General features: G+C 38.8%; 1 protein-coding gene across 4 annotated transcripts in view; it reads right to left on the bottom strand.

The window, feature by feature from the left end:
• specc1 (sperm antigen with calponin homology and coiled-coil domains 1) overlaps positions 1 to 26,640 on the bottom strand; it is an 88,957-nt gene that overhangs the window by 31,010 nt on the left and 31,307 nt on the right. For all 4 annotated transcript variants that reach the window (XM_028031228.1, XM_028031229.1, XM_028031230.1 and 1 more), the window contains 6 exons: positions 16,554 to 18,103; positions 14,207 to 14,414; positions 12,589 to 12,662; positions 6,914 to 7,089; positions 1,125 to 1,282; positions 53 to 153 (listed from right to left, as the gene is read on the bottom strand). In XM_028031228.1, coding sequence (XP_027887029.1) covers positions 53 to 153; positions 1,125 to 1,282; positions 6,914 to 7,089; positions 12,589 to 12,662; positions 14,207 to 14,414; positions 16,554 to 18,103 — 2,267 coding nt within the window. The remainder of the gene's footprint in view (positions 1 to 52; positions 154 to 1,124; positions 1,283 to 6,913; positions 7,090 to 12,588; positions 12,663 to 14,206; positions 14,415 to 16,553; positions 18,104 to 26,640) is intronic.

Raw genomic sequence — 26,640 nt, 5'->3', positions numbered from 1 at the left:
CTCCACCAAAACCTACATGTGATTTTTGGATGAAGGCTGAAGTTTTAAGTACCTGGATGGGGGAGACGGCTGCAGCTGGTGCAGTGCGCACGGGGATCCCACTCAAAGGGCTTCTCGGGGTGGAAAGCACCGGAACCGCATGACATGGACCATCTGTAATATCCATGATCAATGTCATAGTGTGTTTTTTTTTTTGTTTTTCATTAAGGCTGTGGTGTCACAGCTAACGTTTGGTATATTAACAGCAAAACAGATCAGTGAAAACAGTGAATAAAGAGCAACATTAAGATTAAAGAGCAAATCAAGGAGAAAGATGTGGAGAGGTTTAAAACAGAGTTACGTTAGAGATGATACCATAAGTTTTGCACATGTAATGAAGCACCACTGACTCCAAAAACTGGAACGGGTAAAACCCCAGAAAATTTTCTTGGGGCCAAGAGATCCATGGCAGCTCTGGAGGAGCTGCAGAGAAGCACAGCTCATGTGGAAGAATTTGCCAACAGGACCGCTTCTCTATTTGTCATGCCGTGTATAAACCAGACTTTTTAGTATGAGAGTTCTAAATAAAGTAATAAGTTCAAAGTAAACATTAAAGTCCAATTTCTGAGTTTGCCACCAGCCATGTGGTGCACAATGCAAACATCTGGAAGAAAGTCCTCCGGTCACAGGATCACAGACTTTATTGCTTTGACCTACATTAAGACATTTAAGGATAGTTTGGCAAATAAGAATGGCCATAAATTCAGATCTGTAAATGTGCAAAGCTGGGAGAAACACCCTAGTACATGTGCAGCGAAAGGGCATTATGCAAAATATTTGAATACAAATCCATGCCACACTTTCCAGATTTGTGTTAATCCCATGAGAAACCATCTAAAAAAAAATTTTACTAAAACAGCTAATCAGTCCCAGACTTCCAGCTCATCTCATGTTGATCGGAATCAAATGATTTTCCTGACAAACACCAGAACCCCCCCCCAGCCCAGACCTGACGAGCTGAGAAACGACAGACATGAACGCTGGAGACCACAGCTGCTCATCAGCTGTTCTCCTCTACAGCTACACTGATGTGACGGGACGCCTGGCCCGGCCACTGCTTGTGTCTACGTGTGCTCGGCGCTCACTCTGTCCAACAGTGTCAAAGGACTTAATGAGGGATTTGACGGTCGCTCCGGGCTCCGCGCTGGCGTCGGCGGGTGACGTGCCGGGGATCACGGAGATGCCGCACCATTGGCTGCTGCCGCCGTCGGAGTCCAACGCTCGCCCACCATCACCTTGGGACCTGGCAGACACAAAAAACACAATTGCTGCATAGACTCAAGCAAAACATATTGCTAATGGTGGTGTAGTCTGTTTCTGATCCAAAATCCTCCATGTTAGTCCTGATGAGTAGGAATGAATGCTCTGAAATAAAAAGTGTTCTAAATTTACTGGTGATAGGATATGAGCTTTCAAACACCTCAAAACTTGCAAATCCTTCATGGTTTTTTCTTTTTATTTTACAAATAAAAATAAGAAAAAACCTTAATTCTTTGCAAAAAAATAACTTGAGCTCAGTCAGACTGGATTGAGATCATCTGTAAACGATAATCTTCCACAGATTCCAACTTGGATTTGGATCAGAGTCCTGTGACTGATCCGCTCTGTCGCATACATTAGTTCAGATCTTACGGGTTTTCCTCTGGGCCGCCCTGTATGTGACCCCCATCCCCATATTCTCATTGATTCTGATCAGTGAAGAAAACCCACATTATGATGAGTCTACAGACCAGTTTGATGTGTAAATAAAAGTCACGGGGCTGGATACATTTTGTTTATTTATTCACCTAATGAACAACAGTCAGACATTTACGTAGAACTTCACATACAGAAAAAAACAAACAAAAAACAGCCAAGTCCTTCCTCAGCAAAATAAATTATCACAATATGAACAGGAATGCTCGGCCTCGTAAAAAGATTTTTCCAAACATTTAATCTTTTCTTATATAACCCAACTTACTTGAGCACCAGTACCATTCACTCGGCTTGGATAATATGGCTTTTTAAAGATGGGTTGTAGAAAGGACCTCATATTTCACACGCACTGTATGTGATGCTCTTTAAGAGGTTGAACCAAAGGTGAGGAAAATATTTACATATAAACATGTAAAGCTTGTAATTTATTTGAATCTGCTAAAGGTTAGAAAAAGTCTGTGTGGTTAATATATTAAATTCTGATTTTGCAAAAAACAGGGAGTATGGAATATAAATATTTGAAAGTGATGTAAATATTTCGGGAACACAGTTTTATTGGTCTATGACTTAAAAGTTTGATTTTAAGACAGTTCGATTGGTCCAGAAGTACGCTGTTAACGGTCATGTCTAATACTGGCAGCATGATATCATGACATCTGCATGTAAAAATAATTCTACCAACAAAAAATACACAACTGTAAAACATGGGAGAGCTTGAAACTGACATGCCTAATTAAGCTTGTCCACAGCGCCATCTTATGGCTAAAAAAATGAACCGCACTCCATTTGAATAGCAGAAGAAAGACCAACAAGAACAAGTTGTCAGTGACGTATTTTAAACAAAAACAGTAACAAGATGATGTGAGGAGCAAAAAAAAACAAACAAAAAAACAAGATATCCTTAAAGCTCCTGGATGGAGGATGTTCAGTCTGATTTTTTTTTCTGATCATGGTTTGTTGCAAAACCATGATCATTAAGAATTACAATAGTTTGGACATTTTTCATCCTGATCAGGAAGATTTATGAAAAATATTGAATTACCCTGTAATTTGGATTTCTAAAACAAATAACTGCACAACTTTAATTCTGCAAATTAAGGTTCTTTTCCACTGGCAAGTCGCGCTCAGACCAGTTAATGTGCGGCTCGGTTTTACCCCAGGTAGTGGCGATTTCCACAACACGCTCTGTTCCTCACTATGGTGGGCGGGACGTGAGCGGCAGCAGATGTGGTCAACTCTACGCTGATGTTTGCAGCTTCATTCTGCAAAGGAGAACCTTGAGGTTCTGGTTCAAATGGACTCTAATAACAACACTCGATTTTTCATAGATATCCAGCTATTTCATTTTGTCTTATGGAAATTCATTTCTGGCCCAAACACAATGATAAAGACTCAGATCAGCTGATTATTCCTCTTTGCTTATAAACATTACTACATTCTGGAACCTTATAGTTTTAAATGTACAAACTTTTTAATTTTGGTAATGCAGTCAAACATGTACACCAGTAGCCACACCCGAACTTACTTTATTATTTTTATTCAATCCAAAGGAAGAGTAAAATTCACAAACTAATATTATGTACCGTATTTTCCAAACTATAGAGCGCACCATACTATAAGCCGTACGTACAAATTTTTTTGGGGAAAAAAAAATAATTTCCCCCTCCCCCCCCAAAAAAATTTGTACGTACGGCTTATAGTATGGCTTATAGTAAAAAAAATTATTTTTTAAAAAATCTGGAGACGTACATCTAAATGATAAGCCGCCGGTATCTCCGCCGCTCTCGGTTTTCCATAATAAATAAATCTCCTGGATTTATTAAAGGACCCAGTCATCCGATAGCCGTCACCTTAAAAGCTGCATCATATGAGTTTGAAGAAATTCCTCCGTCGTGCCTGCTCCTAGAATGTGCTTGCTCTAAATGGAAAATTAGCACTTTCTACTTTGACTTCCAATGATTCACTTCCTGCAAAAGAGCCCCCCAAGGCGGTTTAAGAAAAATCAACAGAAGAGCCGCACCAGGCTATAAGCCGCATTGTTCAAAGCGTAGGAAAAAAGTAGCAGCTTATGGTCCGAAAAATACGTAGTTCCGGTGTTTTGCACTGTCGGCGCAAACCTGCAGCCCTGGCAGAAAGCTGACCACAGCTGCACTGATTCTCTCTTCAGAGAGACGAGCTGCTAGCAGCGCTGCTACGTCACGGTTAATCTGCTCCAAAACTTAATGCATGCAATGGTTCATTCCTGGAATTCATGTCACAAGCTAATATTATGTAAGGTGTTTTACATGTGCAACCAGGAATGAACCACTCCAGGAATGAATGGTTCATTTAAACAACTTTGTGTTTTACTGCATATATTGTATAATGTTTTCTATTTTGCTCTCAAAAGGCAAAACAACAGACTGAACATCCTCTAACAGCAGTGCTTCTATATTTTTCCTAAAGGGATGTGGAAATATTACAAAATTGATTTTTATAAAAAAATTTATCTCCTTGCTTTTGCATTTAAAAGCAAGATTTTGCTGTTTTCCAATGTTGCAAATTCAGTGATAGAAATCTTTAGCTCTGCCAAACCTAAAACATTCAGCATTTGTTACGCCCCTCACCATACCAGGCCATTCAATCTTCTCTAATTTCACAAAGGCACAACAAATTTCATTTAAAAAGTCGTCCACAACACAAGAACCTAACAGTCCAGACAAAACGAGAACATTCAGTGAGAAAATAAAATAGAGTACTCTCATTTAAAAAGTCCCCAAAAATATTTTAGCCATATGGAGAGAAATGAACCCATGAAGGCCTGAACGTCCTTCTGCACAGTGAGTCAAAACAAAGCTGGTTTCCACAAAATAGAAGTGCAACAATAACACTGTCTTCACATGATGCTGAGATGAGGGTCACTCTCTAGTGTCCTTCCACTGCCGTCTTGGTGTCAAAAGTGGCTCCAGTGCTGATTCTGAAAAGAGAAAGATAAGAAAATTAAAATGAATGATGTAGAAAGTCTACTTAAAAAAAAAAACAAACAAAAAATAAAACAGCTTTGCTTCTTCATGTCATTTAAAAAGCCAGAACCTCTGGGCATATTTTTAACCTCAACTCTTCCATGCACACCTCATAAGATTAAAACAGTCACTCATACAGCCAGTTCACCCTGTGATGGAGATGCTATGGATATGTATCTGTGTCGTTAAAAACAGCATGAGTTCAGTCCAAGTCATGCCAGTACAGCCATCATCATCCTGCTTTTTCCATCAAAAAAAAAAGTAGGAGTGTTATTCATCGAAAACAACAGCAGGTGGCACCAGATACAATCTAACTGATCCACAGGTTTAAAGAGCAAACCGGGAGGGAATGGTAGCCCTAAAGGTGCAGTCAGCCAGCGTATGGAGAAGCAGACAGAGTCAGACAGGCTGAAGAAGCAGCATGAAGCCAAACACAGAGAGGAAGGTCAGTGAGCGTTGGCAGCACACAAGGCGGGGAGCGGCAGGCTGGCTGAGAACTCACCTGGACTTCAGGCTCGTCAGACGGACGTCTTTAACAGAGACATCAGCTGATGGAGGAGGGGAGCGGACGCAGCATAACAGCTTTTCTTGGGGAAAGTTTGGTGATTGAGACGTGGTCTACTACCAGATACTAAATACACGGGTACTGATCCGTATCTTGCGCTAATGCAATTGTTTTTAAAATAATAATAATAATTTTAAGCATGCTCAAGTGCTTAGAATAATAAACAGTCTATTTTAACAAAGATTTATTTCATCTGGAGTGATGATAATATTATAACAAACCACCATTAAGTTTTTATCGTTTGGATTTTTAGGACTCTTTTGCTAAATCACACATAAACCACAGCTATCCTCATTTTTAAGTGGATTTAAGAACTATTTGTGTACCTTTTCACCTTTCGTCACGCTACAAAAACTTCAACATATTTAAATGGGATTTGGTAAGTTAGGTCAGCAAAAAGTAGCTTGTCATTTTTAAGTGAATAGTTTGAAATATTTTATAAAAATATGCAAAATGAGGTATGTATTCTAGTTTACTGAAGTACTCTTTGTCCAACCAACTGCCTTCAAAAGTGACCTAATTCATAAATAAAGTCCACTGAAATGTTGTTTAATCTTAGTATAAACACACAAAAAAAAGTTTTTTTCAGATTTTTATGCATAGGAAAAAATGTTTTAGAAAATCATGTTCATTCACATTTATGCACTAGGTGTCAAACTCATTTCCATTTAAGGCCACACCAAGGTCAGGGATGTCCACAAAGAGCCGGTTGTGGCAGAATAAATAAAGTGCAATAAAATGATCTGTTGAAGTACTAAAAGTAGTATAGCTTTTTCTGTATTCAATGAGTACTTCATAAAATCAAATATTAGAAATTTTTTCACACTCACGTAATTTTGAAATGTATAAATAAAAACTGAATTGACTAAATAAGTAACATGTAAGTACCTAACTTATTTTGAAGTTCTGTTTATTTGGCTCTCCAGGGTATTGAGGGCTATGGCGACCCAGATTTGGCCCGTGGACCTTGAGTTTGACACATGTGATCTAACACATGACACCAAATAACATAAATTGAAATTTTTGGCTTTGGTTTGGCAAAATGTGAAAAGGTAAATTAATTTGGCACTTTAAATATGCCTATAATAAAACTGCAAGGCTTCCATTATGTTAATAGAAGTAAACTGGTGTAAAATCTGTTTTTGATTACAACTACCACATGACCTCTTCACACGTAATGTGTTCCGAGTGTGAAATTTGAATATTTGCCACAGGTCATAATACATGTTTGAAGAGGGAAACAGAAAGGGCAGCAGCTTTAAAAGAAGTAAAAAATACAGAGAGAAAATAAAACTGCAGGAGATGGCTCATTGACCTACAGAGTCTGCCAAATCCCAGGAACACGAACACTGAAGCTTAATTATGCCTCTGATGAAAACATATCCTCTCTTAGGATCAAACAGGAAATTTGGGAACCTCTTGAGCAAGAGTTTATTTCAAGTTGGGATCATTTGGGCCACCTGTCTAAAGATTGTTGCTGAGTGGAGATCTGGCAGGACTCTGGTAGGTATGTCACATCCTGGTACATTCAGAGAGAAAGGAGCCTGGTGCCTGAGGGGGCTGGAAGAAGATGGCTGGGTGGGTGTAAGGGGTTGGAAACAGTGGATAGTACCTGACTCCCTGCATGGCCTGCAGGTCTGCAGAAAGCTTCGCGTTGCGGTCCTGCTCCTCCTGCAGCTGCCTCCTGAGAGTGCGCAGCTCCTGCTGAGCTTCCACTTTGATGTCATTGGCCACCACCACCGCTGTCTGGAGGTCTGCCTGAAAGCGCCGCCACTCCTCTCTCTCCTCCTAAATACATAAACACATGGATCAGCACAGGTTGAGGCACAGCAGTTAATTTATGCAAATTTTTAAAAAACACAATACAGGGGCAAATGAAAAAAAAAAACATTTGCAAGTCACTGATCGCTAGTAAGCACTCCAAAACTGAAGCCTAAAAATAAATAAAAGGATGTTGCTTATTAACAGTATGTTAAAAATGGTATGAATGATTCCTTAGAGTCCCCAAATGCATGAAAAAATTGTCTTTTTATAATTATGGTCAGCTTAAAAGCAGCTGCAAAGGCTATTTTAAACAATCTGGAAAAGAGATGAATCTCAGGATTTTAAAGGTCTCAGGCTGCCATGCTTGGCTGATTAAACAAGATTATAAATCCTTTGGGATTTTATCATGAATTGTGCATGAAAGATCAATCAGGATTCTGTCTGGATCTTTTTGCAGGAATCATAAATGATTGTTGCATCCACATAACACTGAATCTGACATTAAAGATGAAAATATAAAAAGCAATCCACTCTGGAAATAGTAATGCTGTATATGTTTATGTTTGTTTCATTTGATTTGCTGTAGTTTAGGTCAGAAACACTTTCCATAAGACAAAAAGCTAAACTTTAGCTGTTGTCGCAATTTCACATCACATTTTAAAATAAAAACCTGCACTGACAAAAAAGCTGGCGACCAGAATGGGTCGATTTTCTTCTAAACTGACTCTGATCAGTCATTAACTTAGTCAGAAGAATTCAACATTTTTCTGATCAGTAATTGAGGATGCCTGAAAGTTAGACTAAGGTCTAAAAATGAAGACATAAGAAGCAGAAAAAAGTTTAGGAGGCTTCTAGAAAAGAAGCTGTACTTTCTATGAAGCTGCTACAACCTGCAAAGTAAAACGTGGTCTGGTTTGTTCTAGCAAATAGTTCAGTTCAATCTGCAAGGGACACCTTGCAAGCTAACCTTAGCCGATAGCATGTGGTGGATTTACGGACTTACTGACAGATTCGGCCTGTTTTTTTGGTTTCTGCACAACAACAACAACAAAAAGAAGAAGAAACTTGGCTGCCTAAGAAATAGTTGGGACTCTTAAGTAAATGGAATAGATAAATGGTAAATGGTATACTATCACAGTATGCTAACTGTGCTAATTATGCTGAATTCTAATTAATACAAGATGTCTAAAAACTGTTTAAATGTCAGCTCTGTCATTTTAAACATGTCTGCTGTGCTAATTACACAAAATGCTAATGCAATATGCTTAAATACAGTTTAAAAAGTCAGCTATGGCATTTTATTTTTGTTTTGAAATATTACTAAAATTATGTTATCACACAAAGTAGAGAAACAGAAACTTTTAAATGTTTGCTGTCATTTAAAAGTACATTGCTATTTATACTTTTTAAAGAGAAATCAGAATTGGCTAAAATCAAATCATTAGGTTGTTGGTGACTGAAAATTGGCTAAATAATTTCTAATTGTTGCTTTTCTAGTTAAAGCAAAGTTGCTGATAAGATTTTCGTGGTGCTTTCTCCAAATAATAAATAAAACTTCTATTTTAAAAAAAAATATATTTTATACTTACAACTGTCAGATTAAGTTATAAAAAAAGACAAAACAAAACAAATACCCATCTCTCTACCTCCAACTGCCTAATACTTTTGCCTGATTTTTTTTTCAAAAGATGTAAAATATTCCCAGATGTTCACTGGAAATTTGTCCATGAATTTTCTGCAATAAATCCCAACAATTTTGTCAAGTGCAACAACAATACAACCTCATATCATCACACAGCCCAAATGTTTGGACTTGGACTGAACACTTCATTTCCTCTTTGGTCCCAAGTCCTAAATTGTGTTCATTTATTTAAAATAATAATAATAATAATAATAATAATAATAATAATAATAATGGTACTAATTTGTTGGACCACAAACCACATTTCCACTGTGTGATGGTTCTGAGCCAAGAAACGTTACATTTACACCGTGTTCCAAACTATTATGCAAATTGGATTTAAGTGTCATAAAGATTAACTTTTTTGTTGTGCTATTAAATTTATTGATGGTATTGTATGTCAGGGCTCTTTGAATCACTATAATTAATTTCAGAAAGCTGGGTGGATTAGTTTGTCTGGTGAGCTCAATTAAAAAAACTTAAGAATTAAAGAAACTTAAGAATTAAAAAAACTTAAGAAGGATGTTCCACATTATTAAGCAGGCCACAGGTTTCAAGCAATATGGGAAAGAGGAAGGATCTCTCTGCTGACCAAAATCATCAGATAGTGTAGTGCCGTATGACAAGATATGAAAACATTTGATATTTAACGAAAACTAAAGCGTTATCGTACTGTGAAGAGATTTGTGGCTGATTCAAAACAAAGATGGGTTTATCCAGATAAAGGCATAATGAGGAAGGTTTCTGTTAGACAAATTCATCGGATAAAGAGAGCAGCTGTTAAAATGCCCTTAAAAGCAGCAAACAGTTATTTGAAGCTGCTGGTGCCTCTGGAGCCTCAAGGTGGAGGATCATCCAGAGGCTTGCAGTGCATGAACCTACTATTCAGCCACCCCTAACCAGAGCTCACAAGCAGAAACGGTCCAGTGGGCCCAGTCCTACATGAAGATTAATTTTCAAACAGACTTGTTCACTGATGACTGCTGTGCAACCCTGGATGGTCCAGATGGACGCAGTAGTGGATGGCCACCACATCCCAACACAGCTGTGATGTCAGCAAGGAGGTGGTGGAGTCATGCTTTGGGCCGAAATCGTGGGGAGAGAATCATTGGTCGGCCCCTTCAGAGACCCTGAAGGTGTGAAAAGGACCTCAGCAAAGTGTATGGACTTTCTGACTGATCACTTTCTTTCATGGGTCAAAAAGAAGAGCCGTACCTTCAGTAGCAAAATCATCTTCATGCATGACAATGCACCATCTCATGCTGCAAGGAATACCACTGTATCATTGGTTGCTATGGGCATAAAAGGGCAGAAACTCATGGTGTGGTCACCATCCTCCTCTGACCTCAACCCTATTGAGAACCTCTGGAGTTTCCTCAAGCAGAAGATCTGAATCCAGTACATATCCAAACAGCAGCTCTGGGAAGGTTTTCTGACATCCTGCAAAGAAATTCAAGCAGAAACCTTCCACAAACTCACAAGTTCAATTGATGCAGGAATTGTGCAGGTGATGTCAAAGAAGGGGTCCTATGTTAACATGTAACTCGGTCTGTTAAGATGTTTTTGATTGAAGTAGCTTTTGATTTTAGTAAATGTGACCACTTAATGCTGCACATTCAAAGAATGACCGTTTGCAGTTCTTTATAATCCATAAAATGTTTAGAAAATCTGCTGTGCATAATAATTTGGAACAGAGCATTTTGAGTTTCTTACTTTTGAACAAAATCCTGTTCTCATGGGGAGCTTTGTTCAGTAAAATTTGATTTATACTGTAATAGTTTATGACTTGACCATCATTTGCATTAACCATTTAAGAAAATCTGAGAAAATATCACTTGCATAATAATTTGGAACACGGTGTAAAGTTTCATTTGGAAACATCGCTCTGTTATAGTGCCTTACAAACTCCTGAAAAATCTCCTGCACATGTTACGGGACAGCCATTAATGTTGCACACTGATATGATAAGAGTCCAGACCGGGCTCCTAACCTTCAAAACACCAACATTATTCCACATTTCTTGATCTGTTAAAAAGTATTATAAACCACAGAATGAAGTAGAAGAAAATCTGTTTGAATTATTCTTGGAATAACTTTAATTTTATACAGATGAACAACATTACAAAACATGACAGTTTTTTCAGTCAGACGATCCTTTTGTATCAATTCATAATTGCTGTAGACCTTCTGCTATCAGTAGGTATAATCTGAATTGCTCTATTGTGTTTTTATATGTCAGGACTGAGCAAAACAAAACCCTGAAAGGAAACACAAAACGGACACAATCCTTTCATATGAGAATAAAACACCAATTATGCTTATTTCATCATTTTTAAGACAAAATGTAACAATAAGAATGTCTGCATTCAATTTACATTATTTATAACATTTTGCAATAATTTAGTCTCCATCAGTTTGCAGTTGATCGGCAAGATCCTTTCGACAATCAAGTGCATGTGATTATTTCGTCTCCACACACGTAGCCCATGTTTTATTAAGATCGGCTCGTTAGCTGCTCAGGCTGCTAAAGGTTGTTAATTTGTGTCACATTGACCTTCTTCCTTTTGCAGATTTTTTGGGCATGAAAAGCAGACATAAATTCAAACCGTCCACTGGGACGTTGCGTCATAGCTGGCTTTAACAGGTTCCAGGAAGGCTGAACATATTACAGAAAAAATGTTGTATTTAAAAACTTTTAACCTCCCTCAGTTATGGAGTATAATAGATATTTGGAAATTTCAGCTGGGATGTTAGGATTTACATCTTCCTGGGATTGCACATGGAGCCTGAAACTTTACTAATGTTAACTGTACTAACAGCTAGTTCATTAAGGACAACTCATAATGTCAACTTTGTATTATTTTGTCTTTGTTGCAAAATAGAAAACTCCTGTTTCACATTAATCTCTCTCACACAAGGTAAGCCTTCGTCTCGCTCATGGTAGGAAGGCTAGAAAAAATGTCAACGTTGTAAATTCTACTTCTTCTAGAACTGTAGAAATAAGGTAAAATATGCATTGGTTCTTAAAAATTTAATAAAATCTCTCATTGTTGCATCTCGAAATATTGTCAACAAGTCAATTCTTTCAGATACAGTACTCACCACCTAAACTTAGAAAAAGACTTGGAAAACTCTGCTAACATGCGACACAATGCTATCTGAACAAAGCTCAGTGGAAAGATTTATTTTGGCATGAAGGCAAGAGACGAAAAATCAAGCCAAATCATCCTGACCTCAAAGTGACACCAAAAACTGTGTTTCTTTGGAATATTGATTTCTAAAAAATTGTCAGTGTTGCACCGTTTTATGCATCTGATATTTACGCAAAACATTAAGAACTAAAATGTTTTGAGGGCTAAATGATGTAAGGTAAACATGTGACTGTGACAGCATGAGTTTTGATTAACCCAATTTTTTTTCACCCCTCTGTCTTTTCTATTCTCACAATGTTTCCTTCACTTCCAGTGACCTTTGACATCTTGTCAGGTGTCAGAGTTCATCTAACTGACCAAATGCATTAAGGTGAATATCAGATATGACCCATGATATTTATATATGTTGGCACATATATAAACTCAAAGAATTCTGCATGCCTTTCTATTTTCTGATAATTGTGAAAATACACATTTCCTAAAGAAGGCAGAACGGTTCGGTTGATTTCCACTTTTAGGTAGATAAAGGAAAAAAAGATGTTGTATATGTGGCGCATTTGAATTTCCAGAAATATCAGTCTTTATTGAAATACGGTAAAATATCATCCAAACGGATCCAAGCTGGAACAGCAAACAACAATTAGTTGAACTTTTGAACCCAAGCAGAACGCCATGTCAAACATTTCTTACCTTCATCTGTCGATTCAAAACCTTCAGCTGTCGCTCTGCTTCACCCTTCTGCTCCTCAATCTTTTTCACAAGATCTGCAACAGCAAAGTTCAGATATTTAAAAAAAAACAAAAAACAGCATAACAAACTAAACATACGTACCGTAGTAGCAGTCACTACTATAGTGTGTGAACAGTTTGATTATGTTAGAGAAACAGCAGCCAAGTCTTCTAAAAATAAAACTTCCAATAACAGAACTATTCTTGAAGTACGTCTCGGCCGCTGCAATAATATTATCAAGCCAATATAACTTGCCCCGATTTACAAAAGTAATATTATTGTATTTTAATCAACATTCGATGTGCTCCACTTTACACTCTCTTGGATGTTTAAAGAGACCTCCAGGGAATCGGTCTGGGCAGACTGAGCTTTAATAATCCTACAGCCCTGCAGTAAATCTTGCACTTATGTATGTGTAAACCTTCAGCTTTTGTTGGAACTGTGGAGAGATTTTCTTCATGGCTATTTTCAAAGTATTTATAATGTTTATATCCCCATCATGGGGATATAAACATTATAAATATTGTGCATAGGCCTCGCATTTTAATGGTGGAACTTGGAATATAGTTTTACTATGTTGAAATTTTCCGTGACATGAGCAAAGCATCTTAGAAACACCACATACCCCATGCGCTCCAGTGCAACAAAAGGAATGCAAGCGCTACTCAGTGTCACGGTTATGATCCTAAATTAGTGTCATGGTACACTATGCAGTCACTCTGTCTACCCTGCTGAAGATTCACTCACTTCAGCTTGAAAAAGTGTAGTGAAGTGGATTCATATGACGGCAGTAAGATCAACTTTCTGATTGTTTCAGCTAATAACCATTACATTAGATGGAGCCCTTTATAAACTGTGCATTGAACTGTAATCCAAGATGATCAGGTGATTATAAAATATGAACAAAAATCCAGAGATGGGGTCCATCAACAAAAGTAATTAATCATCATCTTACTGTAAACTGTATACTGTTTATGCCAATAAACACTCTACAGTACACACATTGGATTGTATCATAAACTGCAATAACACTTCATGAATGCGACAAGCTTTTATATTTTAAAAAAATGCACTGCGCTTTATTATATCTATATCAAGGGTCACCAGAGTGCTGCTTAGTAGGCAATATGTGGCCCTCTGAATGATTTTGTGTAAGTCTAGAATGTAACAAATCTGGTCTGCAAGCACAGGCACGTTTTGCAAATTATGGTGACATCACAGACAAAATCACAGATCTTTCTAAAGTGAAAAGCAAAAGGAACAACCCTAATAATTTCTCATTTATTGACCAGTTTTTAAATTAATCTCAATTTTATAATAAACATTACCACAAAAAGTGTGATTTGCATCACTAAGCTGCACTATGGACAATTTGGAGGGTTTTAAATGTCCTTAATCGGAATTTATTGCGACAACAATAAATCTAAATTTTCATCATACTGAGAAATATATTGCGAAAAATAATAAACGATATAATAAAATGCCCAGCCCTAATGTATAGTCTCTCATTTTCTTTGCTAGCTTCGGTTAAAATGCCACGCAACAGTGCAGAACTAAAAAACCTGCGATCAGTACATACTCTCCATGTCCAGGACCGCCTGGTTGGTGTGACAGTTGACCGCCCTCTGCTGCTCCACCTGGTCCTCCAGCTCAAAGATGGTCTCCTTCATTTCCTTCACTTGGTTCTCCGCTTGAACTCCAGCTTCCTCCAGGGACGTCACACGGTCGCTCAGCTCCTGCTCTCTCTTCTCAGCCTTTTCCTGAACCTGCTGGCATGTGGACTCCACCTGTGTATGGACACAATGTTTATAAAGTTTGTGTGTTTATGTGAGCTCCTGCAGTGTACTAAATGCATACTGCATTTGAAGTCACTCTAAGTCATTTTGTGGTGTTGCCGTTTCTAAATGCATTTAAAGGTTACTCAAGATTACTTTAGTCTTTCTCACTTCCATGCCAAATTAAAGTCTAAACAGAACAAAAACCTTCTTATTTGCTACAGATTTTGAAGTCAGAGGAGGATTATTGTGGTTGTCTGGGAGGCACATCTCTATGAGGACAGGATACTAAAACCAGTAGATGATGTAGCCACTTGGGACGTTCCACAGCTGACGCCATGAGGCTGTGATAGATTAAGATGCTTGTCAGAGAAGTTATGGAGTCACGTCATTTTCACATCCAGTTGGCAGAGGACAGCTGTGTGACTCAAGGAATCATGCTCGGGTGAACAAGCCTAACTATGCTGTTGGCACCTCCATCACCTCCCAAAAATAATGACTTAAAAGAGACACACCTAACACTGTAGAGCCATTACCAGCCCTGACTCACTCCTGTGTTTGTGGGGAGAAAACCAAAGAAGCTAGAAACAAAGGATTATAGTTTAAGTGAAGATAAATATCACTGAAAATAAATACTAATGTGTCTGCCCATCTGTATTTACTTGACTCAGTCGCCAGGCAGAAGTTAACAGAGAAAATGCAGCATAAATATAGAGCCAAGTAATAAATAAATAAGAGTATATATATATAAACATTTGATCAATACAAATAGATAACACATCCAAAATAATTTGTTGATCATTTCACTGAGCTGCAATCCAGAACTGCACAGCATTCTGGGGGATGTAGGCAGATTACAGACTTAAGCCGCTCATCCTCTCATGACCGGCTAAGCAAGTTGGCATCAACTAACTCACTCGATCTCTGGTTACCTAGCAACCACCTGCTAAATAAGTTGCACAGCAGCAGTTTCATGTTTCACCACAGTTCCTCAAAACTGCTTAAAAATCAAAAACAACTGCATGGAATGAAAACTGTGGATTAAACAGGAAAGGCCATGTCACCACTTTGGCAGTATTTAAGATATTTAAAACAATATCGACAGATATGAGCGCTTACATCATGATGTGTTTTTCAGTCATATTGTCCAGCCCAACACAAATGTCTTGAATTTAAGGTTTTCATTATACTAGAACCATTATTTTTCTAGGGTGACTTTTCTCCCAGATCTAGTTAAAGATTGAATTATTTGGTTATGACGCCAAGTAGCATGTTTGGTTGACCTATGTTAAATAAAGAGCACTGTGTACTATCTGTCAAGCATAGTTTTGGAAACCAGACCAGAGATTAGCATACCATTCTTTAGATACGCCGAGTGAGTACATGTAAACTTTCTACTGCACCAAAAAATGTCAAAATTATCATCGTTCATCAATTATTATGTAAACAATCAGAGCTGCCACTCTGTTTATTGATAAAGAAATGATTAGGATAGATAGATCCAGAATAAATGTTGAGACAATGTGGAAATATGTTTCACATCTTCCATATAAGGTAAAAACAGAAACATCACTGTTGTGATGAATGTGATCAAGAAACGTTCACTCCTACATTTACTTGAATAACTTTTAGAAAAAATTTACGTTTAAAACAATTTTATATTCTACATCTTATATTTTAGTCTATCTGATTACATAAGCTCAAAAAATAAATCAGACCACTACTGGTTACTCACTGAGACTTGATGGAGGTTATTCTACCAACCTCTGGTCTATTCAGACATAGAGCTGCTGGACTTTGTGGCCCCATGACAAACATGGTGGCCTATCAATAATAAACAAAAAGGTACCAACCACAGCTACAGCTTCAATGATTAAAAATGTCTTACTAGGGATCCAAACATATTTAACCAAAATGCATAAGATTAATACAAACACATTTAGGTATTTTATATTTTAGATAGTGTTTTATTGTGAGTTGTTTATTGCAATGTGCAATTTCGTTCTTTGCTGCTGAGACACATCATGAATTTTCTCATAGTGGGATCAATAAAGTGCATGCGTGTCTATCCATCTATTACAGTAATTAAATGCTGAATCCTTGAAAAAACAAATCCAACCTAAGTCGGTGTGTAAACGTCTCCCTCCGTACCTTTGACACTGTGGTTCGCACATGCTCAGTCTCAGCCTGGGCCTTCAGCAGCTCCTGTCTCAGCTCGGTCAGCTCCACCTCCAGCTTGTCCCTCTCAGAGTGGGCCGTCTTCAGCATGTTCTGAAGCTCGGTGCTGTCACTGACGCTCTGCATGGCTTTCAGCTCACCGACCTTCTGCCTCTCTATGTCCACCTGCGCCTTGAGCCTACTGTTCTCCAGTCTGAGACACTCTGCCGTGGCTTTGTGTTCCTCGGCAGCTTGCGATACCTGACTGCTGCTTTCCACTTCCTTGTTCAGCTGGGCCTGCAGCCTGTCCAGCTCCTCCTTAAGACAGCAGACTTGACCCTGAGCCTCTTGGTGTTCTTCTTCCAGAGCCCTCAAGCTGCCAGTCAGCTGCTGCTGGATGTCCACTAGTTTTTCCCGTTCGAATCGAGAGCTCTCCACCAACTCGGCGTACCTCTGCTCCAACTCGGCCAGCCTCGGCCTTTGGCTCCCCAGCTCCTGCTCCCTCTGGGCCTGAGCCTGAGCCTGCTCCTGGACTCTGACGGCAAGCGTCTCGTTCTTCTGAGCCATCACTTCCAGACGTTCTCTCTGCTGCTGAAGCGACGTCTGCAGAAGGCGCTTTTCCTCCGCCAGGCGCTCGTTCTCAGCGGTTAGCTCCTGCACCATCTGCTGCTGGTCGGCCAGTTCCTGCAGTGTCGCCTGCAGCTCCTCTGCTGTGCTGTGATGGCTCTCCTCCATCTTGTGGATCTGCTCTGTGAGTCTCTGCACTGACACATCCTGACCCCCTGAATTGTTCGCCGTTATGTCATCGCCGCTGACAACGCTGCTGCCCGATTCAGAGCGAGATGGGAGCTTCTCGAACTCCGAGGAGTCTGGCGATGGCGAATCCTTGGTAATGTCAGAGCTGGAGGAGACGGAGGTTTTGAGTGGGCTGGCAGTGGGGACGAGTTTGTCCTTTTGGGAAGCTGAAGGGTCTGGAGGGACGCCATTCACCAAGGTAATGGACGAGCTTGTCTTTTTATTGGAAAGAGGAGAAGCTTCCAAGCAAATCAGCTTTTCCTTCAATGTCTGGTTCTCTTCTCGTAGTGCTGCTAGCTCTCTCTGGAACCTCCCGTTCTTCTCCCTCAGCTCCCCAACCAGGACGAGGGCTTCAGCCACCTGCTCCTGCTCATCATCAGCAGCATGCGCTTGGTCTGAAACCGAGCTTGTAGAAGGCAAGGACGAAGTAGCGGAGGTTTTACTCTTGCAGCGCTGCAGCTCTGTCCTTAGATTGTCGATCTCCAAGTCCTTCGCCTTAGCTTCAGCGAGAAGCTCCTTTACCTGGCTCTCCAGCAGGCCCCTTTCCTGGCTCTCCGCATCCGCACGGGTCTTAGTCGAGCTACGCGTCTGCTTTGCCAGGGTGGAGAGGCTGGAGGTGCTGGAACTGGTAACGATTCTCTTAGTAGAGGAACTCCTCAGCTGATCTCTAAGGGAAACCCGATCTCTTGTTATAGAGGAGGAGATTTCTCTCGGAGCAGGAATTCCAGACTTCTTGGTCGGCTGCACACCTGCAACACAAAATCAAAAATATTAAGTGTTTAATCAAGTCCATAATGTGCAATTTAAATAGCAATTGTGTAAAATAGGAATGTTTATTTGTACATCATGCACAAGGCAATTGAAAGCAGTTTCAAGAAAAAGAAAAAGCAGGTTAAGATAAATTACACTGAAGATATGAAACACAATGAAAGAAAAACGTCAAATTCAAATATGATAAGAAAAGACAAATGTAAATTAAAAACAAAAAGAGTGATAAACTTTTACCTTTTCTGCAAAACCTCCTTTAAATGAGACAACAGTTTCTGTTCATCTCAGGTTTTTAGAGAAGTTGTTTTAGAGCTGCATGCAAACTAAAAGTTGTCTTTGTTTGCAGTTTACGTCTTTTTGCTAGTTTAGTTAATGGGTGCACAATATATCACAAATATATTGTCATGTCACTGTATGAAATATGTGCAATATTCATATAAAAAAAGAGGTGTTTGGAGTGATATAGCTGTGGGCCAATATTTCCCAAGTTTTATCAACTTGCAACTTAGCACCTTGGACAAAATTTCACAGCAGCAGATGTTCACACTGGACACTAATGACATTAACCAAAATCATAATTGTCACAGATTTATGAAGAGGGAACCAGAAACTAGGCATACAAATAGATATTTTATCATTGAAGTATTTTCCAATATCATGGAGTCCTGGTTTAGTTATTTGTTGCATGTCTAATAAGTACATATTTATTTAGGCCCAAGGATGTTTGGAGCCTTGTAAGACCAATAATTTTATATCATTCTAATTTTGTAAACTGCAAATCAGACACAAGTTGAGAGCTGATCTGAAACTTTAGCAAATTTTCTGGATTAAGATGGAGAAAACCGACTTTTCAAAATGTAATCTGAAATATCTAGAATGCTACTAAATGCGAAAAATCAGATACATGTGTGATTTTCTTTTCTCTGTTACATAAATGATTCATGATCTCCTTAAAATAATCTGCCACTGTTCTTAAATGAGGTTTTGGGAACTTTCAAGAACGTTCTGACACTGAAAACAAAAGATTATTAGTATCAGCATTCAGCTATGCAGGAGTTATGAATAGAGGGTTTGTCACATTCATAGTTGCATTAATCAGCACTAGGATCACTGTGGCCCAGTCACAGATTGTTCTCCATTCAGACAGCATCACATCTGCCTGGTTGTGTGTGTTGCTGTCATTCATGACTGTAGAAGAGCTCAACTTTGGCATTTCAAAAAGCATCAATGTGGGTCACAGGAATGAAACCTTTTCCAGAGCCCTCTGAAATATAAAGAGTATTTACTGACGCCTGGCATGAGCTGGATGTTGCCTGAAAATACTGTATTGTTTGTTTTAGGACCATCAGCAAACAGCAGCACAGACACAAGGGAAGCGCTTGTTTCAAAGGATGACAGCGGTCGCTGTGCACGTGGAGCACTCAGGCACAAAGCAGCTAAAGCAGTGAGCGGACAAAGATAGCAGTGTGCGTGTATCACATTCCCGCATCATCATCAAACCCACAAAGCGAGAGGCAGACAGACAGACAGGCTGTGTCAGGAGATAGACAGCACATCTTCCTGATCAACACGGTAACACACTTTCAGTAAACACAATACACACGAGCACAATCCCCGAACAAATGGCCCAGTTTGGAGTGAAAATCCTATCCCCCAGTGGAATAGTCCATCACTGATAGACACATTGCAGAGCATCGTCTTACTGAGAAAGCAAGAACTGCCAACCGTGGCACATTTCTGGGGCAGAGAGCTGTTTAGCATTCCTCTAGTAAGAGACTGTGGCTGCAGACTGAGGGGCTTCATATTAATTAATTTTAAGCATTACAAATATGTAAATATATCTATCCATCTTAAGAAAACAAACAGATTTATGTAGGAGGCTGAACAGCATGCCATCCGGATGAAGCAGCTACGTCACAGGGGAAACTTTAAAGATCCTATGGCTGCCATTAAACATCCACAGTCACTTATGTCTGAAATTCACTGGGAGAAAAAAATCCTGAGTGGCAGAATGAGGCCAATGTGCGCTGCTAAATTATGTACTCTTCTAGAAGACGTAAAAGCTAAATCATCACAGTGATATAAATTACTCTTTACTGTGCACTGGAGGAAGTCAAAGGAGATACGACACATCGAACAGTTCATCCCCACCTCAGACTGTTTTCATGGCTGTCATTAGGTTCCCAAATGACAGAGGCAGTATTACGTGTTTTCAACATAAATAGTCCTATTTTAAAGCACAATTAAGTAACTATGTTACCTTCAGTCGTTATAAAAATGTCTTATACATCAAACATGACTTAAAAGAAATGCAAACACCTTGAATTGAGCCCATGTCTCTTTAAGAAGCTTCTGCTCTTTTACAACACTGCCTTCAGCACGTCATCACAACAACGTTCTTCTATCAAGCGTTTAATGTTTCACGGCCTCATATGATGAGCTCATGCATTTCCACCAGGTGTTTGCTAATTGTTGCTGGCTAGTCTGAAGGAGCTGAGTACAAGAGACATGCATACAAGAATCTAAGCAACACTCCACAAATATTTTTGATGAGGGAATAAAGTAGTCACTCCCCCATACACATTTGTTACACTCATCAATTATAGTTACAAATCTGACATCAGCACTGCAGGTCAAAGCTTTACAAAAAACAGGCAGAACATCTACTCAAAAATCCTGGTCGGTAAACGTCCTTTTTTCCATTTCTTTTAAAGACCCTACACCATCTGAAGCTTAAAGTCACTGATTATTAGATCACAAACCTTTATAACCTGACATCACCACAGCTGATCATGTGCACAAAGTAATGTCACCAATGTTTCTCTTAAATTTTCTTCAGACAAAAAAACAAAAACAAACTAAATACATGCTGCTCAAGTTCTGCAGTTGTTTTCAAAAAGCTGGATAATTTTGTATTATTTTTATATAAACCCTGCAACAAATAACCACATTAGAAAGCAGAAAGAGTTGAGGTTAGATTTTACGTAAACAAAGAAAAAAAGAGGACATAAAACATGGTTGTGGTGGATTAAAGAAAGGAGAAAGTAAAAGATAAAAAGCTGTAAGGACAGTACAGCAAAGACGGCAGTGAAAGAGACAATTAACCTCCAATTGCTCCAGTGGAGCTGCTCTGGGGCCATCTTTGAAAGACTCCCAGGAGAGAATGACCAGACTATAGATTTTTATTACCTTGTTCACTTAGGTAATAAAAACCTAAGTGAACAAGGTCCACAACATTATTCTACATTCTCTCCTGATTAAGAAAAAAAATTATAATTACAATTTTAGTAATTTATTCAAGCAAAACTGTACTTGTGAAAGACCATTAAGCGTCGGCCGGTTAACGGCATTAAAGTATACTAATGTTTTAGATAAAAGTGTAGTAAAGAAATTTCCATTGCATCATTTGTACGTGTTAATTTCTTTTAGTGGTAATGGTCACCTATAATGGAGTTCTAAAAGTGCCTGGGTTTGAAACTGCTAAAACTTTTCTGCACCTCCCTTGTCTTTTGCTACCACTCGTTAGATAGCTAAAAGAGAATCCTATATTTTCACAAAATAGTCATTTTGGAAATACTAACAAGTTTGAAAATTATGGGCAGTCAATGTATGGACACTAGAGGATCAACACCATCACTCCTCTGGTAATGCAGTTTTAAACAGTAAGACAGCAGCTGCATGCATATTAAACAGATGATTGCAGGCTAGTTAAAAGATAAACCAACCAATTAACTAATGACAAAAATCAGCTTTTCGGTCTTGGCCTGAAGACTAGTGTTGAGACTACATATTCAGTCTTAGTTTTGTCTCAATCTCACCAACAATTTTACTCTTCCACCTCCAGTTACTCTGCCAGCAGTTAACGTTTAGCTGGATGTATATGCTCTGAAATAGCTAATCTGTTGTAGGCTAGTTCGCTAACCAAGCTTGCTGACATGTTATTTTACATTGGCAGCAACAACTATATGATTATTGTTTCAGCAATGGTCTTGAAAATGGTCTCTCATTGGCTCATGGAGTAAGTCTGGTCTCCCTCAGCGTCTTGACATTCTCTGATTTTGGTCTTGACTCAACAATAGCTCTATTTATCAAAATTAAAATAATAGTAAACATGACAGATACCAGTCTAACTGTAACAATTAATATATGGTATTGCTCTACAAGTCTGCAAACATGAGGAATGCATGGCGCTTTTCTGTTTGAAATAAAATCTGTTACATCACGCAACACATTTTTGAAAATGTGGTACTTTAAGGTTATCACAGACTAACATAACATACTTGCTCATACCTAAACAATTAATTTAGATCGTGAACCAAATAAAGAACAAGACCATGATATTCTTAAGCTCTGCAAAAGACATATTTCTCCTTCTGGTGCCAGGCTATGAAATACTAATGCAGACAACCATTAGTTTAGCTTAGTGAAGTCTTTTATGTATGACTCGGCTCAGTAACTCCTCCAACGAGGCAGTAAATCTGGGTCGCAACATGGCTCACAGAGGAGTAGCGCTCCTCTAGCAACAAATAAACTCGTGCTGTCTGAAACCAGCAGCTTTTACTGATGCCAGCACAGAATTAGCAACAAAAACAGATTTACAGCAGCTTGAATAGAGTAGCATACACTCCATACATTAAATAATTTCCTTAACGTTTAAAGGCCAACTTCCAGTAACCCAAATGCATTTGTTTATTTAATAAAAGGTCATATCCTCAGTCACAGCACTGAACTGTACAGGCTTCATTCTTCCTAATGGAAATGAGCTTTCAAATCACACCAAGAACCTTTTGTCTGGAAAGCGTCCAGCACCAGCCGGATAGCTGGGGCCAGCATGCCAGCCAGTCAAAAGGTGACAGGGTGCATTGTGAGCAAAGTGTGGAGAGACTTCACTTTACAGAAGGGAGGGCGACGGTTGGAGTCATGATGAATTAATGACTGCAGGTGGTCACAGTGTCACAAGTTGGCATCTGTAATGATGCACTGGCATCGTGAAAACAAACACACGCTGTAGAGGAAACGTGCTCCGCCGCTCCCATGTCTTCCTCTCTAGGTGTGTGGAAGTGTAATGGGAACTTTTTTGTAATTCAGATGAGAACATAGGGGAAAAACCATAGTCTGTGTCCATGGCCTTCCTGTAGTCAAAGTTGCAGGGAATGAAATCGGCGCCCATCGGTAAACTACCAGGACACTCAGGCATTCCTTTCCTCTTACACAAAAGAAAGGACTGCAGACAGAGCTGAGCCTGCCTGACCGCAACAGTGACTGAGCAGAGATAAGTCCACTTGGTCCAGAGTGCCACTAAAAACTATTCAGCTATTACTGTTAGGACATAAAAATCTCTTTGCTGACTAGAACATTAAAAAATTTCCGCTGTTAGAAACATCAAAAGACTTTGTATTGCAACATAAAACCCCCGTCGCATCAAAGTTTATAAGAAGCTATTTCACCACATCGAAGGCGATTTATGAATACAAAAAGATCTTATTCACACAAGGTAAATATTAACTATTGTAAACTTTTTTTCCTACGCCTTCCAGGCTCTATATCCCCAAAAGAGCTGCATACCCAACTCCTAGCAAGAAGTCTAGCTGATTCCCTTTACTGAAGGCCATCTACCCTTGTTTGAGGTGTTCGTTGTCAAATATTAAGGTGAAGTTAGATTCTTCATCTTGTTGAAGATTCATTTCTGTCCGTGTCTTCAAGGAATTACCTTCACAATAATTCTGGGTTTCAACTCCAAAAAGGTAGCCTCCTTCCTTCAGTTCAGGGGTCAGTCTGAGCCTCAAGTGGATGAGTTCAAGAATTTTGAGTTCCATCCTGAACTCTTATATTCCTTTATTTAATCAGGTAAACCCCATTGAGATCTAGATCTCATTTTCAAGAGGGACCTGAGCAAAAATTTGCAATACATAGCAACCTGGTTACAAGATAAAAAAATAAAATTAAAAAAATGAGCAGGAGGACTTGGAGACAAAGTGCAAAGCTCTCAATTTAATGGGTCGCCTAAATTCAAACATAAAAGATGCCGTATAAAATCATTTAAAATGAGTTTCCTCAGTTAACTGTGTTAAGCTATAGAGAGGAGCGCCACCATCCAGTGGGAGGTCAAGAAGAGCCACTGTTCCTCCTTTAGGAGATCCTAAAGGAGGTCCCTGCAGAACCTCCTGCAGGGACTTTAAATTCCTCCTTACCTGGGAATCCCTCGGGATACTCCATTAGAGACGAATGTGACAAATGTCTGCGTTTCAGTCCTCAACCTGTCACCCCTTTCTTTCAGATAAGCAGAACTCAATGGATGGATAATTTCTTTGGGAAGTTCAAACCAAACAACATGGCTACCCTGCATTTGAAGGCACCATAAAGAATGACTAAGCATTATTAATCATTATTAAGACATTATTAATAAAAACCATAAACAAAAACCTGTAAGTACCATAACAGAGTTGCTAAAATGGACTAGTCACGCTATTCTTTTTTTAAGATAAGAAAATAAACATTGTATTGCCCAAAATGCAATAACAGATTTCCTTTAGTGTACCCTTGATCATTTGTAGATTAATAGGTTAATTTTTACATTAATTGATTAATAATCAGTTGGGAAAGGGTGCTTCCTAGGAGATTTTTTAATTTTTAATTTTATTTTTTTTAACAGAGTTTCATCCCGGTGAAGCAGAGACAATACCACTTGAGGAGTTCTGGGTAGAACATATTTAGAGACAAAGATTTTTTTGCATCTTAAATGCAAAAAAAGGCCAAAACTATGTATAGTTTGTTTTTTTTGAGTCTGTAGACTCCAGTTAATGATTAATCAAATACTAAATTAGTGGCCACTTATTTCAACAATCAATTAATCAGATTAACTGTTCAAGCACAACACAATAAATCATCCTAATTTCATGAGAAATTAGAATATAAACAGTAAACATGGCCAATCTGCATCAGCTACAACTATATGGGTTTTAAGATAATGAATTGGAATCCATTAGTTCAAACCTGTAGTAGCAGCAGTGTTAGCCATTCTGAAACAAAAAGTATTAGATTCTCTATACAATAGTGGCTGCTTACATCAAATAAAAAATTTATAAGCCATTATAAAGCCACATGAGAAACAATAAGTATCCACCAACCATCATATTTTTGATTTGAGGCCATTACTGGCACACAAGAGGCATGTTAATCAATTATGCAAAATATTCCCCTGGGAAAATTTGCATGCCCTTAATAAGACATACATATGGACATACATATTACTGATTCAGTAAAAATCCTTATCTTCGTGAGTTATTTATAAGACATTGTGACTGGGCAACATGCAATACTGGGCAATTTTTTTACTGTGTCTTTGTCCTCTGCAACAGAAAATGCGATAAATAAATGCAAACCAAATGTCGACAAGACTGAATCAGTACTGAAGTGTTAGTGGTCTGATCTTTGTTTGGGTTATTCTTCCCAAGATAAAACCAGCCCTGAACAACAGACAGCATCCACATTCCCAAACTGCAGATGAACCACAGCCAGCTGCTGACAGATATAAAAACCACATCAGGATAAGCTGAATTTGGTATGCACTAAAAGTGGAATCACAGTCCTGGCTGACGGAGCATGAAATAAGGGATTTTTATGAGCTGAGACGAGGGAGCTATAATGTATCAACTTTGATGTCCAGTGCAATGGTCTCCATTACACAAACAGGACATTCAAACAGAGCACACCTCCCTCTGCAAACACAAAGCTCTGTGAAAATCCTGCTGTATTTACTGTACCAACTGCTAACTGACACGGAAAGTATGAGTAACTTCCTCACTGCGTCCCGGCCATCAGATGTTGGATAAATCCCTGCTCTAGGCCACTTTCCTCTGATGTGGCAGTGTGATGACACTTGTGTGTTGTGTCCTTCACTGGAAATCCACTCTGACTGGCAGAGCTACTGCTCACCTACAATACATCAGTGCCAAAAGGAGCAGAAACCCTCAGAAGGCATTCACTGTCAGGCATGGACAGTGAATGTTGACCTCTAAATGTCAGCTGAAAAAGCGAATAAGAAATTCATATAGGCTCCAAAGATGTATTTGATTCACCTCAGAACTCTAAACTTGGATATAAGAAAGTCCTAAGACCCAATTTTAGATGTTTTTTGGTATGTTGTCATAAAAAGTCAGAAAACCAGTAGTTGCTCATACTACAGCTATTATTAGGAATACAAACCAATAACACTGTATCGCTCAGGAATTTGAATACTAGAGGAACATTTTCAAAAAATGACATAACCCAGTACTGCATTGCTGCTGGTTTTTGTAGGAATCATGTATTCTGCTTTCTATCAAAAAATCTCGAATTACCTTTAGTTTGTGACCTTAAGCTCAAGCATATGTGATTCATGCAGCAGAGAAATGATCTGAAGTACCAGCAAGTCTGCCTTTAAAAGGCTAAAAAAAATGGAAACAATCCCTAAAAATATGGAGTGGCTGAGACAGGGTCCTGACTTAAATCCAATCAACTTTAAAAAGGCTGTTCATAA

This window comes from Xiphophorus couchianus, chromosome 11 (assembly GCF_001444195.1).
Source record: "Xiphophorus couchianus chromosome 11, X_couchianus-1.0, whole genome shotgun sequence".
Lineage (NCBI taxonomy): Eukaryota > Metazoa > Chordata > Actinopteri > Cyprinodontiformes > Poeciliidae > Xiphophorus > Xiphophorus couchianus.
Note: the sequence above shows the minus strand (reverse complement) of the source record. Positions and strands in the feature narration are given on the sequence as shown.